Below are 15,635 nucleotides of genomic sequence, written 5' to 3'. Positions count from 1 at the left end.
GTCAAATGGAGAGATGAGTGACTGTGAATAAAAGCTTTAGGCCAATGTCAAGTCTACCAAATAGAGCTGCAAACAGCTCCCAGTTCTGCAAGCAAAGGCTATGGACATAAATCAAAGAGCAATCTTCCAATGTCGGCAGTGTGGGGAAGACTGGCCACTTGTCATGCTTCAGTGTTCTCGCCACAGTTTCACACGTGGACAGTAATTACAGTCAGCAGTGTCATCTGAGAGTGATGGTGGCAAGGGTAGAGCTTGTCAATGAGCTGAATGGAGAAGATTATGTGCACTCATGTCTAGAATACAGTTTACCTCTCGCCATTTATATCTACTCCCAGAATCATAGGGAATCAGTTAAAAATACTTCCCCTCGGAGGTCTTCCTTTTCAAGAGGTATATACAATGTCTTGTTTCCATGCCTTACTTCCTTATGTTCAGCACCTGTTTATGAAAGCTTATTGCAGCCTCCCTAAACAATTTGCCAGGAATAAACCAAGGTTAACAATAATCACATATTATTATTATTAGAGTGGTTTTAAATTCTGAATAACATAACTTGGTAGCATTTGGAGACTAGGGGAACTGTCCACTGTCCACTGTTCTGGTCATCGGCTGTGTGAAGTCCTGCGCAAGAAGTGTCATACAGTGGTAGGTGTGGCCTTCCATGACTGGACTGTGGGCTTCACAATCAAAGTGTCATTGGTTACTCTGATAGGTCTAACATAAACATTGATAGTGCTGGTCTTTCCAACAAAATATTCATTTTTGCTATCTTTATGGAGACAGTTATAAAAGGATTGAAAAATGTTTTTCATGTGAGGGCAAGAAGCACAAAATAGCTATTTATATGCCCTTTGTTTACATTTTGGTGGTTTTCATGTAAAAAATAAAACATATAATTGCCCCTAGAGAAAATGCTGTCAAATGTTGGCATTGGTTTTATGGTTTGCAAGAACACAAACAGAATGGGACTAACATTCTCCTTCATTGACTATAAACCCATTTTTAATATGTTATGCATTTATTATAAAGGTATATGTTATCAATTCATAAAATATTCCTGCAACTTGCATTTTCACTGAGGCCTCTGTCTACTGAATACACTTAAAAACAGTCATGTGATCATATTAATATTTTTAACTAACTAAAGTAGACATAGATGCCAGTACATCGTTATTGCCATGGTACTAATCCAGCCTCGGAACAGACTATAAATCCCATAATTAGTCCACAACTGCTTTCGGCACAGACTTTTCTCAGTAAACACATAAAAAGGATTTAAAAAAATGAACTGTTTTCCAACTTCTGACAAACCACTTCTTCTTTTGGGGAAGTAGCATTTTCTGAAGCCTGATTAACTTTATACCTTTTCTCCCATTCTGATACAAGGTTGGTTGGTCCTGTACTGTTCAACACTGAATCATGTTATTTCTAGGAAAGAGAATCTTTCTGAAAGCTATTCAGTCCTATTTGTCAAATAAATATACCAACATATGAAATTTTCTAATTTTCAGAATGGCAATAGTGGTAATTCAAGTAAGCGGAGCCCGGACCTTTGGTGGTGTGGGGAATTCCTCCCGAAATGCGCTTATTGGCAGTGCCTTGCTCTTAAGCTTAGGTTTAGATTCTTTTGGCCTCATTTTATTCTATTGGGATGGTCCCCATTTGCAAACATTGAACACTTTCTTGGCAGTTTGAAGTGTTAATTTTGGCTTTGATTGTCTTATGTTCCTCTCAAGTTTTCTTAATTTTAATTTGTTATTTTACATCCTTTGACTCAAAGGTGAGATTAAATCCAAGAGATAGCTCCTCTGAAATCAGGACAGCAATTTTTGTTGATCCTGGGGGTTACAATAAAATGCGCAGCACCCAGGCTTTCTCCAAGGACAGTGCCGAACACGCGCTTCCAGCGACGAGAGCATCCTAACATACGGCTGTCCAGGGTGCAGAACCCAAGCCTGGCTGTTGGGTGGAAGTGTGAATAGCAGTCAACTGTTTAATGACATAATGCGGATTTTTATAGGCTCCTCTAATTCTAAGACCAGATTGCTCTCTGAGCACTTGCGATAAAGCTTTACTCCGTCTCTGGAATTGCGCAACACACAGGTTAACTTCTTACTATTGATTTTCTCTACTATACATCTTGAAAGCTTCAAGATCTCTTGACTTACTCAAAAAAAAAAATTTCTGACTATCATTTTAAAGAGAAGAGTTCTTCAAAAGAATGCTTGAAAAATCAGTAAAGATAATAAAATAGCTCTTCCCCAACTATTAGCAGGGCAGTAAAACTGGACATTTTGATTAGATTTTAAGGAGAGGACAAAACCATGAACATTTACAAGAAGAGTTTTCATATATTAAAGTTTCTGAACATGAATGCACCTCTTGAAGGCATCCCCAGGGAGGCATGGTATTTCATCTAGTGACTGAAAATTGTAGGTTAAATCGGAGCAATAATCAGAACCACGGTGGGTAACGGAGTGAGGCGACACAGAACAGCAGGAAGAGCGCTGAAGTAGGGTCAGAAGACTCATCCGCCCTGCCAGGACTGAGGACCACCCTCTCTGGGCTCCTGTTATTCGTCTGTAAAAACAATTCTAGAATTCAATGCTTCTATATCCAAGACAATGTACACATGTTTATCAACAAGAAAACCAAAGTAAAGGAAAACAATGAAAGTAAAATAAAAACCTCTTTCTACCTGAAAAAACTTGAGAAATGTGTAATAAACATGAGTTTTGCCTCTAAAGAGCCATCTTGATCCCTATACATTCCTCTTTCATCTGCACGATTGTTGAAAAGTAAAATAAAAATTCTTTTAAGATTAAATGTCCCATTTAGTGTTTTTAATCATTTCTTTCTTCACCCCTGAAATACTGTCTCATTTACAGAAAGTGGTGTCAGATACACTATTAATGGAAATCCCTCCTGCGCACTTCCAAGTAAAACAAAAACAGCATTAGTACCAATGCTATAAAACACAAAAAAGTCTAAAACCATACAAATAAAACACTTCTGTGTCCCAAGGACTGGTCAAACAGAACTGAAGTGAACCAAGACATTTTCACACACTGCTTGGAGTGTAGATTTATTTGGGTTTAAGAATCTCCTTAAACAAATTACATCAACCTCACTCCATTTCCTTCCTTAATAAAAATTATAACTGGACAAACATCAGACTTTTAAAATTCTAAAAATAATAGAAAAGTAAAAATAGATTTCTTAAGGAAATCCCTCTCCTAAATCTTACATGGTTTTGCTGCATCTGTGAAATCTTTCTCTTTGGAGTAACTTGGAAGCATAGAGTTCTGTTTTTTTGTTTTTAAATTGGATTCATACAAGGGCACTGAATTAGAACTTCAGCTGATTGATGGAACATGACCTTTTATAAACAATAAGTTACTTCTGCTCTAAAAGGAAAATGGCCAACGCAAGAATGGAAACACTGGGAGTTCATTTCATGACATAATTTAAGAAGTCTTATATTAGATAGCACACCTTCATTAAAAACAAAACAAAACAAAACAAGAAGACAGAATGGTGTGAGCACTCTAAAATCATCTGCAGCACTTTTAAGGGTTAAACCTGCTTAACCCATTCTTAGTTGGAGAATGGCACCAAAGAGTACAGCGCACCCCTCCAGCGTGGCTAGTCCTACACCTGCGGTCGGTCGGTATCTTCAGGTTGTCAGAGCCATCATGCACTCTATTTCCACCCCCCTCCCACCCAAATGACAGGATCCATTCATAGCTACTCACTACTGCAGGATTTGACCTGAGAAATGCTAGGATTCAATAACTCAGCAGTTGTTTTGAAAAGTCCCTAAATAATCCTCGCCCTTGGCCAGCAAGGGAACTGCTAGTCTCAAGTGCTCAGAAGCAGCTGGTGAGGTTCTCAGCCAAGTTCTTCAGATGCAGGAAGTGCTCCAGGACAACCTACTTTGATGTGGCATTTACAAAACTTGAAACCAGGCTTCCTAGATCTAGGAAATGTTATTCCTGACTCCTTCGACCCGGATGCTGGCAAAAATTCAGTTTTTAGAATCTGTAGGTAATCACTCTTTTTTCCTTCTTTCTTTCTAGGAGCTGGCATGATGGTTAAATTTTTCTAAAACAGTCATATTAATATGTTCAAAAATCCACTGCTGAGTCTCAGATAGAGGGTCACATCTGGCCATGAAAATCTTCTTCTCTGCAGGGTTGCAATCCATGCAGCTGTTGCTCACAGGATGGAATAGTGTTCTGTCCTGGAGAGATCAGAAAGAAACGACTGACATAATACACGGTGAATGGTTAGAACCCAAAATACACAGAGGAAGTGAAATATTCCTGTTTATATTGCAGTCTATACCCATAGTGTGAAAACCAGACTATGTCCCAAAGCAAACAATAGCACTCTGAGTTGCCACACGAAACATGGTTTCCTGGAATCCATTGGTACTAGGTAGGGCCTCCAAACAGGTTCAGTCAGAAGCATTCATTCATTTATTGATATTTTTTTTTAAAAAGAAATCCATCATTTTCTACTCTGTGGTAGGCATTTTGCTTTTTTGCTTGGGTTTTGAAAATAGTAAGCATATGAAGTTGCTTTTCAAGTAGTTAACAATAGTCAATAATCTAGTTATTTGGAGAGAGGCATATATACAAAAATGATCCTTTTTTGTCTATAAACAACAACAACACTACACACACACAACCAGAAGAGTCATGATTTTTCTTACCCTTGTTCTGAGCCTCTAACCAGAAAGGGAAATACAAAAGAAACAGGAAGTAAACCAGCAAGGTGTTCAGTTGCCCTGACTGGAAGGTGAATATGGGGCAGCGGGTAAGGGACACACAGGCAATATTTCAATGTGCGGCCTTAACTTTGCTCACACTTGAACTTCAGTCTCTTCCCAACCTCTTTATTGCCATTCCAGTGGTGCAGTTCTCATTGCTTTCTGTAAAGTGGAGGAGGCAATGTCCACTTCTTTTTACAAAAGGTCACTAAATACAAGACAAAGATAACAGCTCTGCGAATGAAAGGTACTACTACCAGGGTACATGTGGGGAGCAAGCTCACTATCTGAGTAGGCTTTATTAACACACACCCCTTTTATTATGCAAATCAGAGAGAGAAAATTAACGGCAAGAGAAAAAGATCCTTTCTTAACTAGTAATAAAACGTTGTCTCTTACAATGTCTATGCTGAAAAAGAAAAGTGCCAGTAACATGTAAAAACTTCCCCCAGTTCCTGCTTAAATTTTAGGATCAAATAATGCTTTATTATTTAGCTCAGGAAGTGTTTAGAGGTTCTGATTATTTTCTTTAACTGGGGAATATTAGACTTGCAACGCTTGTAGAGTCGAGGAGTTTTTCAGGCACCTTGTGTAAATGCTTCTGCATTGCTCCTGTATGTTAAGACTCCACCAGCTAATATTTAATGTCCTTTTAGGGCCCGGGTGTTTGCATAGTTATGCACTATGTGAAGGGAGGAAGAAGAAAAGAAAAAAGGCAGCTGCCAGCAATTTAGTTTTCACATTTCTATTTTCAGTGTAAACAAAGAGCTATGCCTAATACAAAGGGCTCACTCTTCTGTTCTCTTTAACGTTTCCTGAGTTTATGATGGATTTTACTTTCCTTACACAAAGACGGCTCCTGAGGCCTCCTTCCCAGTTTCTTCTCCCTGCTGTTTCGCTGCCTAACTGGCAGCTCTGTGACTCCAGGAGAACTTCTGAGGAGCTCTCTCCTACTCTGGACCAAAGGAGAAGATTCTGGGAGATAGGAGAGTGCCCTGCAGCTCACCCCACAACCCGCTCTCTTGGGGTCTGTTCTTGCTGTCACAGATCCCTTCTGACAGCCACCTGGCTCCTTGGGCATCAGTCTCCTTCATCTCACTGCTTTTATTCTTCCCGGCATCTCTCATGCTCTGTCTCCTACCAGGTTAGCTGCATGGGCCCAATGTATTTAGATCAGTTTTGCACAGAGCATTCTTAAGCTGCTAAAATTCATGAAAATTAGTTCTATGGTCCTGCTAAATTCTAATACACTCAGTTCCATGCATAAGTACTTCTTCCCTCCCTTAACTACCTGTATTCCTTCCTATTGTTACCTTTATCAATAGCTAAGGGGGGAGCTCCAAATGTTTGCAGTTGCCCACCCCCCGCCTCAAAGCACTCATTTCCATGAAAGCTTAAAAAAATGAGAAAAGGAGTAGAACATGTTTCTATTCTCTTCCCTTCACCAGTTTGTGTACCTCAGCGTGGAGCACAAGCCAGATTTTCTGAACATTTTATTTTTTCCAACCCTATTTTTGGAGCCATAAGGTGATCATATTTTTGCAAGTCTCAAATTGGAACACATGCTCTGACAAATACAGGTATACTAATGGGGCCAACCAGGCAGGATATGCAAATTCAGCACCACCCTGAAAAATCCAGGATGTGTTTGCTGTTATTGGACTTCATGTTCTCATAAAAGTTGAAAAGTTGAATTTCCTAAATTTTTGTATGCCTGAGAAGCTTTATCAGTAAAGTGAGGGGGTGGATAAGATCTATCTCTAAGGTCTCTCCCAGCCATAAAATTGAATAATGCACATTTTATTCCCAAGTTCACTCACGACAGAGACAAATGACGGGACATCAAAAAAGAGACTATCAACATAAGCATTGGACCAACAGGTTGATTGCTCTCTCGTTGTAGGCTGAGTTCTGCTCACCCTAGTCTTTGCAGTAACCAGTTCATCCTAGAGATGAAGCTCCTGGAAATATCTTTGGCCTTTCCCAGAGCATGCATTTTCCACTTTGGACCTTGGAGGTTACATAATTGGCATCTTCATGTTTTTACTCAGCTAAGCTTTTCAATGACTAAATGTTTTTACTGATGCTTTTCCTGGCTGGAATTAAGGCAACAGATTGAGTAATCATTGGTGAATAAGGTCTCTTGCCCTGTGACAGCTCTTTGCACCTCTACCCTCCATGTCCTCGGTCATGACAAGAGTCGACTGTAACAGAACTGAATCCAGTTTTTCTCTGGAATAGACTTCCCAGTGCTTTGGCAGGTTTGTTGTCCATAACAATCCTCCTTAAAGAGCCCTTTTCACTGGCTGTTCTTTGTTCAGTCCTGAGAGAAGGCATAGCGTGTGCTCTGGCTGTTCAAAATATAATTGCAACACACTGCCTCTCCTGTACTCCTCTCACCTTCCCTGACTGCTTCCTCTCTTGTTTTTAATTTGCTTTTTTGCCTAAGAAATTAGAAATCCTTGAGCAGGACACGAAAAAGTTCATATCCAGGTTTATAGACCTGCCCTTCATGATCGAATCAAGTCAGGTGAAGTGCCTGGGGGCTGGCCAACCAGTCCCCGTTGTGAAAGGCGTGGGTGGGATTTTTCAGGTAGCTTATTTGAAAGGGGCACCTCTTCCAAGTGGGCCTGCGATTTGATTGGTTTCTGTGTTATACTTTGTAGTGTTTGCAGGCCAGCATTAAATTTTATTAGACTCCGTACTTTCATAGGGTCCGAACTCTGAAAGAATGAGCACAATGTAGGGAACATTCCACACTGTGTTTAGAGTAATAAAAAAAACCGAACACCACAGATGCAAAGATGATAAAACAGGTGGGTGAGCTCCTAATGTATGGGAAGATGATTCTGAGACTGCATCCCACACTGTGGGTGGGGAGGCAACCCAGTGCTGGGAAAAGGGCTGGGACCTTGTTTCACAGGGAATTTGGGTCAAATTCCAGTCATGCCCCTATTGTTGTGTGACCTTAAACAGTTACTTAATTCTCTGAGCCTCAGCTTCCTCATTTGTAAAGTATAGACATAATATTGCTTCACGAGTTTGTTGTGAGGACAAGAGTTAATATATGTAAAATCACTAGCACAATGTCCTACATAGAGTAAATAACTCAGTAATAGTGATTCCACTCCCCACTTCTCTTAATTTATTTCTAGTCAGGGAGCATTTCCCAATTCTGAAAAATCAGAGTGCACTAACCACCTGGTTTGTGACTAGCCATTCGAGACCAAATTGAATTTTCTGAAATCCTGGCAAAATAGAATTTGCAAAAATTAGTACCTGCCTCTACCAGCTATCTAGCTTGATAAACCAGGACCTTCTGTGTTAAGTGAAAGGCTTTATTGAATAAAAGTCATTGATGGCTCTAGAACGAGCTCTTCTATGTAATGTGATCAGTTCATGTGTGATCTATGAATTTATGCCATTTCCTTGAAATACAACATTATTCAGGTCAGTTGAGTTGCCTCTTATTTCCTGATATGTATTAGGAGATAGACATAGAAAGATAACATAAGATGTGTTCCCCCTGACCCAAGAAGTTGGGGAAACCAACAGGTAAACAAGAAATGTTTGAAGTAAAAAAGTGTCAATACGAGGAGGACTAGAATGGATTAAGATACGTCAGACATAGGGAAGAACATGTGAAAAGAGAAATGTAAAATAACATGTACATCTATGCATTCAAGTTATTCAACAAAAACTTATTTGGCACCAACTATTTCTCAGGCACTGGTTTAGGCAGTTAGAATATATCAATGAACTTAGTAAGACAAAATAATTCCCTGCCTTCTGGAACTTACGTGTTAGAAAGAGGGGTATGGGGTGGGGTGGTGGGGCAGCGGGGCACTGACAATAAATAATGTAGAACAGGTAAATGCATAACCAGTGTGCAAATTTAAATAGGGTGGCAAGGGTAAACCTCATTGAGAAGGTAACATCTGGGTAATCTTGAAGAAGGTGAAGGAATTAGCCATGCAAATATCTGGGGGAAGAGGGCTCCAGACATAGGGAAGAGCCAGTGCAAAAGTTCTAAGCAAGAATGCAGAGGCCTGGCTGGTGTGGCTCAGTAGACTGAGCACCAAGCCTGTGAATCAAAAGGTTACCAGTTCGATTCCCAGTCAGGGCATATTCCTGGGTTGCAGGCTATCCCCAGTTGGTAGCATGTGAGAGGCAACTGATCTATGTATATCTCGCACATTGCTCTTTCTCTCCCTCTCTTTCTCCCTCCCTTCCCCTCTTGCTAAAAGTAAATAAATAAAATCTTTTAAAGAGAGGGAGGGAGAGAGAGAGAGAGAGAGAGAGAGAGAGAGAGAGAGAGAATGTACCGTGATAGGTTAGAGAAACAACAAGAAGGCCAGAGTGAAGAAGTGGTAGGGGGTTTTGTCAGGGGTAATGGAGGGCCAGTTCATGTACTGGGGGCCAGCAGGTCATTTGGTAAGGCTGGAGCACAAGGAGCAAGCTGGAGAGTTCCAGACAATGATATCATAAAAAGAATCATGAAGAGACTGGGGTACAATGCTAAGGCTTGGTTTTTCATGCAAGTGTAGGGGTGGGCAGTGGTCACTGGAGGATTTAAAACAGCAGAGCCACAGATGTATATTTTGTGTGGATGGTGCTAGTAGCAGAGAGGAGAATGGAGGGGGAAGGAAGGCATTGGACTATAGCCAAGAGAACAGTAGGTGGCTACTGTAATCATCTGGATTTAAGCTTAGGCAAAAGCAAAGCAAGGAAGGACGAGCTGGAGGTGATCCAAGAAATGATGTGAGAAATATTTGAGAAGCAATATATAGGGCTGTCTGATTACTGGGATAAGGGGGTGGAGGGCAGGTGGAGGGAAGAAGTGGATGAATAGAGGAAAAGTAGTGTTGAGGTAAGAAATGCAGAAAAAGGGACAGGATTGGGTCAGCGACCATAATGATTGCTGTTTGAGCTACCAGGAGCAGGAGACTTTCTGAAACATCCAGGTTTAGATGCTCAGTGAGCAGCTGGATGTGGACTGGACCCCAGGATAGCTCCTAAGTGTGAAGGGGGTAGAAGTGAACTGCTCCCTCCTATTGACTATTCACTTTTGTGTACCATGCACAAAAAGATAACACTTTTGTGAGAGGGGACTCCTTAGATCCAATGCCTTTTGTGTCTAATACAAATATGGGAGAATGAAGGTTTGGAATTATGAGACTAGCTTTATCTCTGACAATCATCTTTGATGGTCACTTAGTTTGTGAGGGATTTAGGTTTTCTATCTGCAGAATGAATGGGGCGAGAGGAGCAAAGTGGGATGAGATAAGGGATACAAATATCTGCCCTGCTACACCCTAGGACTGTGGTAAAGGACAAGGTAGATATAGGAATATTCTGTGAGTTCTGGAAGAGAGACAAATCAGGTGGGTCTTGTCTGCCTATTTGTACCGTTGGCATCTGGGAGAATGCAAATACCCCTTGACAGGCATAACAAGGAGAAGGCAGTCTTACTGTATATTTTTTTCCACTTCTTTGACAGGTAGAATGCCTCACAGGAGGAGAAAACTTGGTCTTGCATCAGTGGCTAATTTGGCCAATCATAGCTAATGCTGCTTCTTCTTTTTTTTTTTTTAGCTAATGCTTCTTAATGTCCTGACAGAGGTCCGGGTGTGTGCCCTGAGGCAGTGCCAGCTGCGGAGGACCTCCTCTGCTCCTCTCGCGGGCTCTTCCGGGATACAGTCAAGTGGTGTGCATGAGTGTGTCCTCAATTCTCCTCAGAGCAGCCAGAATCATTGAAAAAATCTATTCTGATTTGTTATATTCCTGCCTTTGAGACCATTCAGAGACTACCTGGTTTCTTAGTTAAAGTTTTAGCACGACCTACAAGGTCTTCTATGGCCCTACCCCTGGCCAGGTGTCTGTCCTTCTAGTTCAAATTTCCCCTCACACTCATAACTTTCAATGGGCATCCCTTTGACCTTCTAAGAAGGTCAAAAGGCCCTACCTCAGGGCCTTTGCACAAGCCAACCCTCCTATCTGGAATCTTTTTCTCTAACACTTCTTCACTTTCTAATTCCTACTCATCTTTTAAGTCTCCCCTGCAAAGTTTGTCTGAAAAGCCTTGCTTACCTCTCTGACCTGAGTAGAGCCCAGTGTTGCTTGTTCTCATATTGTCCTGTACACTTAATTTATCTAATTATTTTGGTCTGCTTCCCCATTAGACTGAAAGTTCCCAGAGTAGAGAAAGCCCATTTGTTCTATAGCTTGTTTCTATCTGTCCATAGCTTTTGATCTCCCCTCAGTAAACTTTCTGTGAGTCATGTGAACATCATAATAGCTGCTATTTATTGAATGTGTATCTGTGCCTGGCAGTGCTAAATGTTCTACCCAGATTTTCTCACTGTATCTACCTAAGCTGCTAAGCAATCTGAAGGGATAGCATATGTGGACAAATGGGAGCTGGGCTCATTTATTCATCCAACAAATACTAATTAAGTACCTCCTATGTGCCAAGCAGTGTCTTAGGTTGTTCATGAAAGAAAGCAGAGAAAAATCCCTGGTCTCATGGAATTTACATTCTGATATTTAGTGATAAAGTAGTATAGAAATATGATTAATTGATCCATCTTTTTGTGTATGTAAATTTGGAGAGCTAAAATCAAGTCAGAAGATAATTTGTTGAGCATATGGAATAGTATAGCTAACATTAATTGATCTCTTATTAGGTACCATGTCCTAGGTTCATTTAAATTTCATGTAATCATTACAGTGATCTTCTAAGGTAGAAATTCTTATCCCCATTTTTAAGTGAGAAAAGAGAAGCACATGGTAATATCCCATCATCCCAGAGTTAGTACCCGCTGTAAAGCCAGAGCTCAAATCTCAGGTCCCTGGGACCCAGAGCTTGTGCTCTTGACCTCTGAGTTACTTCATTCCTCTTTTTGCCTGAGCCAACTGGCCGTCCTTCTCCAACCCCATACCTGCCCAGGAGGGAGAAATTGTTCTAATTAGCAAACTAATTTAATTTTTTTATAGTTCCAATTACTAAGATTCTTTTGTTTGTCAGTCTAGATCTTGGCAGGCATTCAATTCAGGGAGCCTTTATCCTTATGTTAGAGGCTGAGCTGGTCTGTGATGAAGCTTTTTCTTCTCCTGAGGGACCAGAGAACAGCCATTCATCACTCTGGGTAAAATGGTAACTGGTAGGGATATCGCTAAGTTACCCAGAGATGGCAAAAATTAAAAGGTCGCGACAACTAAGTGACTTCTGCTAGGTTAGACATACACGTGAAAACAATGAGGCAACTGTACAATTTATTGAAAAGGGAGTTTCAGTGCCAGATGAAAACGTTCCTCTCCCAGGAGTCATCCTCCCTCTTCTTTGACAAGGTGGTTGAGTCATTAATTTGAATTGAACATCATCATTTCTTAGGGTATTATGACTGAAGCCTCCTACTGCAAGTACGGGTACGATTAGACAGTGTGCATGTGGTTTACAGCAAGATGTTTGAAAAGTCCATCTTTGTTTTCTTATGGTCAAGCTAGAGGAATGCGGGCTCTAAGATACTGCTATTAGGTGAATTTGTATCTGGTTGACTAACTTCATCCAAATGATGTTCATTGATGGATCAGTATCACCTCTATTATACAGTAGGGGGCTCAGTTCCTGGCCTTGGGCTTTGGGATCAACAACTTATAATAGATTAGGGCATAAATGCATGCTGTGATGGAAACAAAACTAGTTCGCTTGCTCATAAGTTGCATCAAAGAGTCAAAATCCAGGTTGGGATAAATCTGGTGAGACAGAATTTAACAGAAACAAAAGAATAACTACACAAGTATGAAAGATGAACTATACAGGTATGATACTGCAGAGATGTGTCTGTGTTGCAAAACATGAAAAAAGACTGTGGGTTACTTTAATACTGAAAGCTCATTAAGAAGCCAAGTATTTAAAGTTAAGGCAGAAAATCAACCAACTCAAGCTAAATGGGGAGAAATATATTGCTCATAACCAAAGGGCACTATAAGCTCTTGAAAAAGGGTGCTAGAAACTCTTTCTACTTTGGGGGGGATTAAAACACACCTAGAATATTGTGTTCTGTTCTGAGCATCATCACTGTCTGGGCCTATCTGGAGTACATTAGGAGTGAGTGCCCAGGAGGTTAATTGAAGTACAACCAAATTAAGTCATAAAGAGCAGTGGCAAGAAACTGGGTCATTTAATCAGAAGTAAAGAGTAAAGATCAGGCAAGTGTTGTTCAAATATTTGGGAGCTGTCTTCGGCAAGATGGATTGAATTTAATCTGTGTGGTCCCCAAGGGCAGGAACAAGCTTTTTAATTCTCGGGACTGTTCGGGAATGGGTGGGCTGGCCTCGTAGAGCGTGGCTGCCTCAGTCCAGGATTTCGCAGTGACGCTTCATATATCAATACCAAGGTTGAATTATATGCCTTTTAATTAAAGTCTTTGTATACATTTTCCTCACTTTTTGGTCCAGAATCAATAGCTAACCGGAATGATTGAAAAATAACAACCTTGTGGCCTTCCATCTGGTATCTCTGTTGACCAGCGGGATTTTATGGGCAGAGAGGCCAGAGCCTTGGCGTATATCATAAGCTACAATAAATAGTCAAATGCAGATAACATGCCCAAAATTCCACCCACTCACTTTTTAAGCCAATATGACTTGCACTGTTATCAACTTAGCCTGAAAGGTACATTCTTATCGGTATTTCTTGTTTGATGTTATTTTTAAGCCCTTTTTATGGAAGTTAAATGATAAGAACACCCCAGCTTGCAACTAAGAAAAATAATTTAAATCTTTCGGTTTTGGTCTTTGGAGAGGCTGTTTACATGGTTCTAAGACAAAGAGATGTGTTAAGTTTCATCCAGCACAGCTTGGGGCTCATAAAGAAGAAAATTATTTCAATAATTGAATCCAGTGGTTCTTAAAGCTATTTAAAGAATGCTTATTTAGGAACTTCTGTGCATTAGATATTATGCAGGTCATATAGAAACACAAGAAAAAGTTTCCATCCTTATGTAGTTAACTGACTGGGCAGGATACAATGTTCCAGGTACACAGAAAGGAACAAAATGGTATAGGAACACAGTGGAAGGACCTGCTCTACCTAAAGCAGGAGTAGGGTAAAGAAAGTAGGGAAAAATTAGAGCTAGAAAAATGATTCTCCATCAGAGTGCTCATTATGTTGCAGCTCTCCCAACATACAGGACCCAGGTCTCAGCCTATGTTTTTTGCTAACAGCACAGTGCCTTAACAAATGTACTTTTACACGTCTTGATCCCTGGTGCTTCATATTGTTTGATACTTGTTCTTTTTGCTCCTTAACATTTTCTTGGCTAATTTTGGCCCTTTCATTTCCATAGAAATTTCAGAATCAGTTGGTCAATTTCTACAAATAATACTGCTGGATTTTGTTAGTTTTGCATTAAATCTGTACACCCAATTTAAATTGTTAAAAAAATTTTAAAATTCTCTTAGTGATGGTGTATAGTTTTCTGTGCAAAGGTCTTGTACATGTGTTGTGAGATTTATTCCTATTTGATGCTTCTCATGGAGATCAAATGGAATCATTTTTGAATTTCATTTTCTATTTTTTTTGTTGCTAGTATATAGACAATTGATTTTCTTATATTTATCTTATTTGCAGGACTATGCTAAAATGAACTTATTAATAGTTTAAATGTAAAAGGCGAAAGATTTATACGATCTGAAGAGAAACCAGAGTATAAAATGTATAACTTTTTGGATTTTTTATATACCTGCTATGTCAACTGTGACTAGTGTGTTTAATTTCTTCATTTCTAACTCATACATTTTAATTTCTTGATTTTGCCTGATTGCTCAAAGTAGGCTATCCTGTGTAGTGATAAATACAACTGATAATAGCAGGCATCCTATTTTATCCCCAGACTCTGGAGGAAAACTTTAACATTCCACCACTAAGAGGGATGGCTGTTGTGGGGTTTTGGATATACCTCTGATTAGATTGTGTTAGTTTATCACTATCAGTTTACTCTCTGTTTGGCTTAGACTATCCAGTCAGATGGTAAAACCTCGAGGACTCATAAACAGACCCATGGATATAAGGCCCCTTGGCTTACGAGAAAGGTGCTGCTTCTGCGGAGTGGGGGAAAAACGGTCTTTTAATAAATGGTGGTTGATCGAATGGATATAAATATGAAAAAAAATAAACTTCCTCTTACCTTGTACACATAAAAATATTTCATGAAATTATATACCAAAATGTATGAGATTAAACTCTAACGCTTCCAAAGACAATTTAGAAGTCTATTTTCATGACTTTGGTGTGGGCAAAGATTTCCTAATCAGGACACAACCAAACCACTAATTGGGAAGAAGAGCTCTTCATCAAGATACTCCACAAGAAAGAAAAGGGAAGACATTGATCAGAATGAGATATTTATAATACATACGTCTAACAAAGAACTTGTATGTATGTATGTATGTATGTATGTATGTATGTGTCTATTGCCCCCAAAATATGTGAAAGAAAACCAGCCAACCAGTGTTAAAAGCAATCAGTAGGCTCACATTCTTCACAAAGATGACATCCCAAACAGCAAACAAACATGTGGTGTCACACCGCAATCACAAAATGAAACGAGGAACTGAAAAGACACTGATGCTGCCAAGTGCTGGCGAGGATTGTGGAGCAATTGGATTCTCAGGGAGTATCTGAGTGGCTCTTCAGGCCCCACCATTTTTTCAGTGCACACTGGCCCAACTTCCAGGAGTTGGCCACCATCTCTGTTTTCCTTGGGGCTTCCTCTGATTTTAAGAATAGCTCTCTCTGTAACAGCGGTAGCCCAGAGGTATCAGAGAATAAACTCCCCTCCCCCCAGGAGTAATCCTA

The 15,635-nt window shown here is 40.1% G+C and overlaps 1 protein-coding gene across 1 annotated transcript in view; it reads right to left on the bottom strand.

Moving 5' to 3' along the window:
* Positions 1 to 2,997: 2,997 nt before the first annotated feature.
* The window catches only part of GALNTL6 (polypeptide N-acetylgalactosaminyltransferase like 6), an 850,890-nt gene continuing 838,252 nt past the window's right edge, over positions 2,998 to 15,635 (bottom strand). Inside the window, exon 13 of the mRNA XM_024569059.3 lies at positions 2,998 to 4,243. Coding sequence (XP_024424827.2) covers positions 4,076 to 4,243 — 168 coding nt within the window. The 3' untranslated portion in view covers positions 2,998 to 4,075. The remainder of the gene's footprint in view (positions 4,244 to 15,635) is intronic.

The sequence above is a fragment of the Desmodus rotundus genome, chromosome 9, assembly GCF_022682495.2.
Source record: "Desmodus rotundus isolate HL8 chromosome 9, HLdesRot8A.1, whole genome shotgun sequence".
Taxonomy (NCBI): Eukaryota; Metazoa; Chordata; class Mammalia; order Chiroptera; family Phyllostomidae; genus Desmodus; species Desmodus rotundus.
The sequence above is the reverse complement of the archived record's forward strand: the minus strand, read 5'-3'. Positions and strand labels throughout refer to the sequence as shown.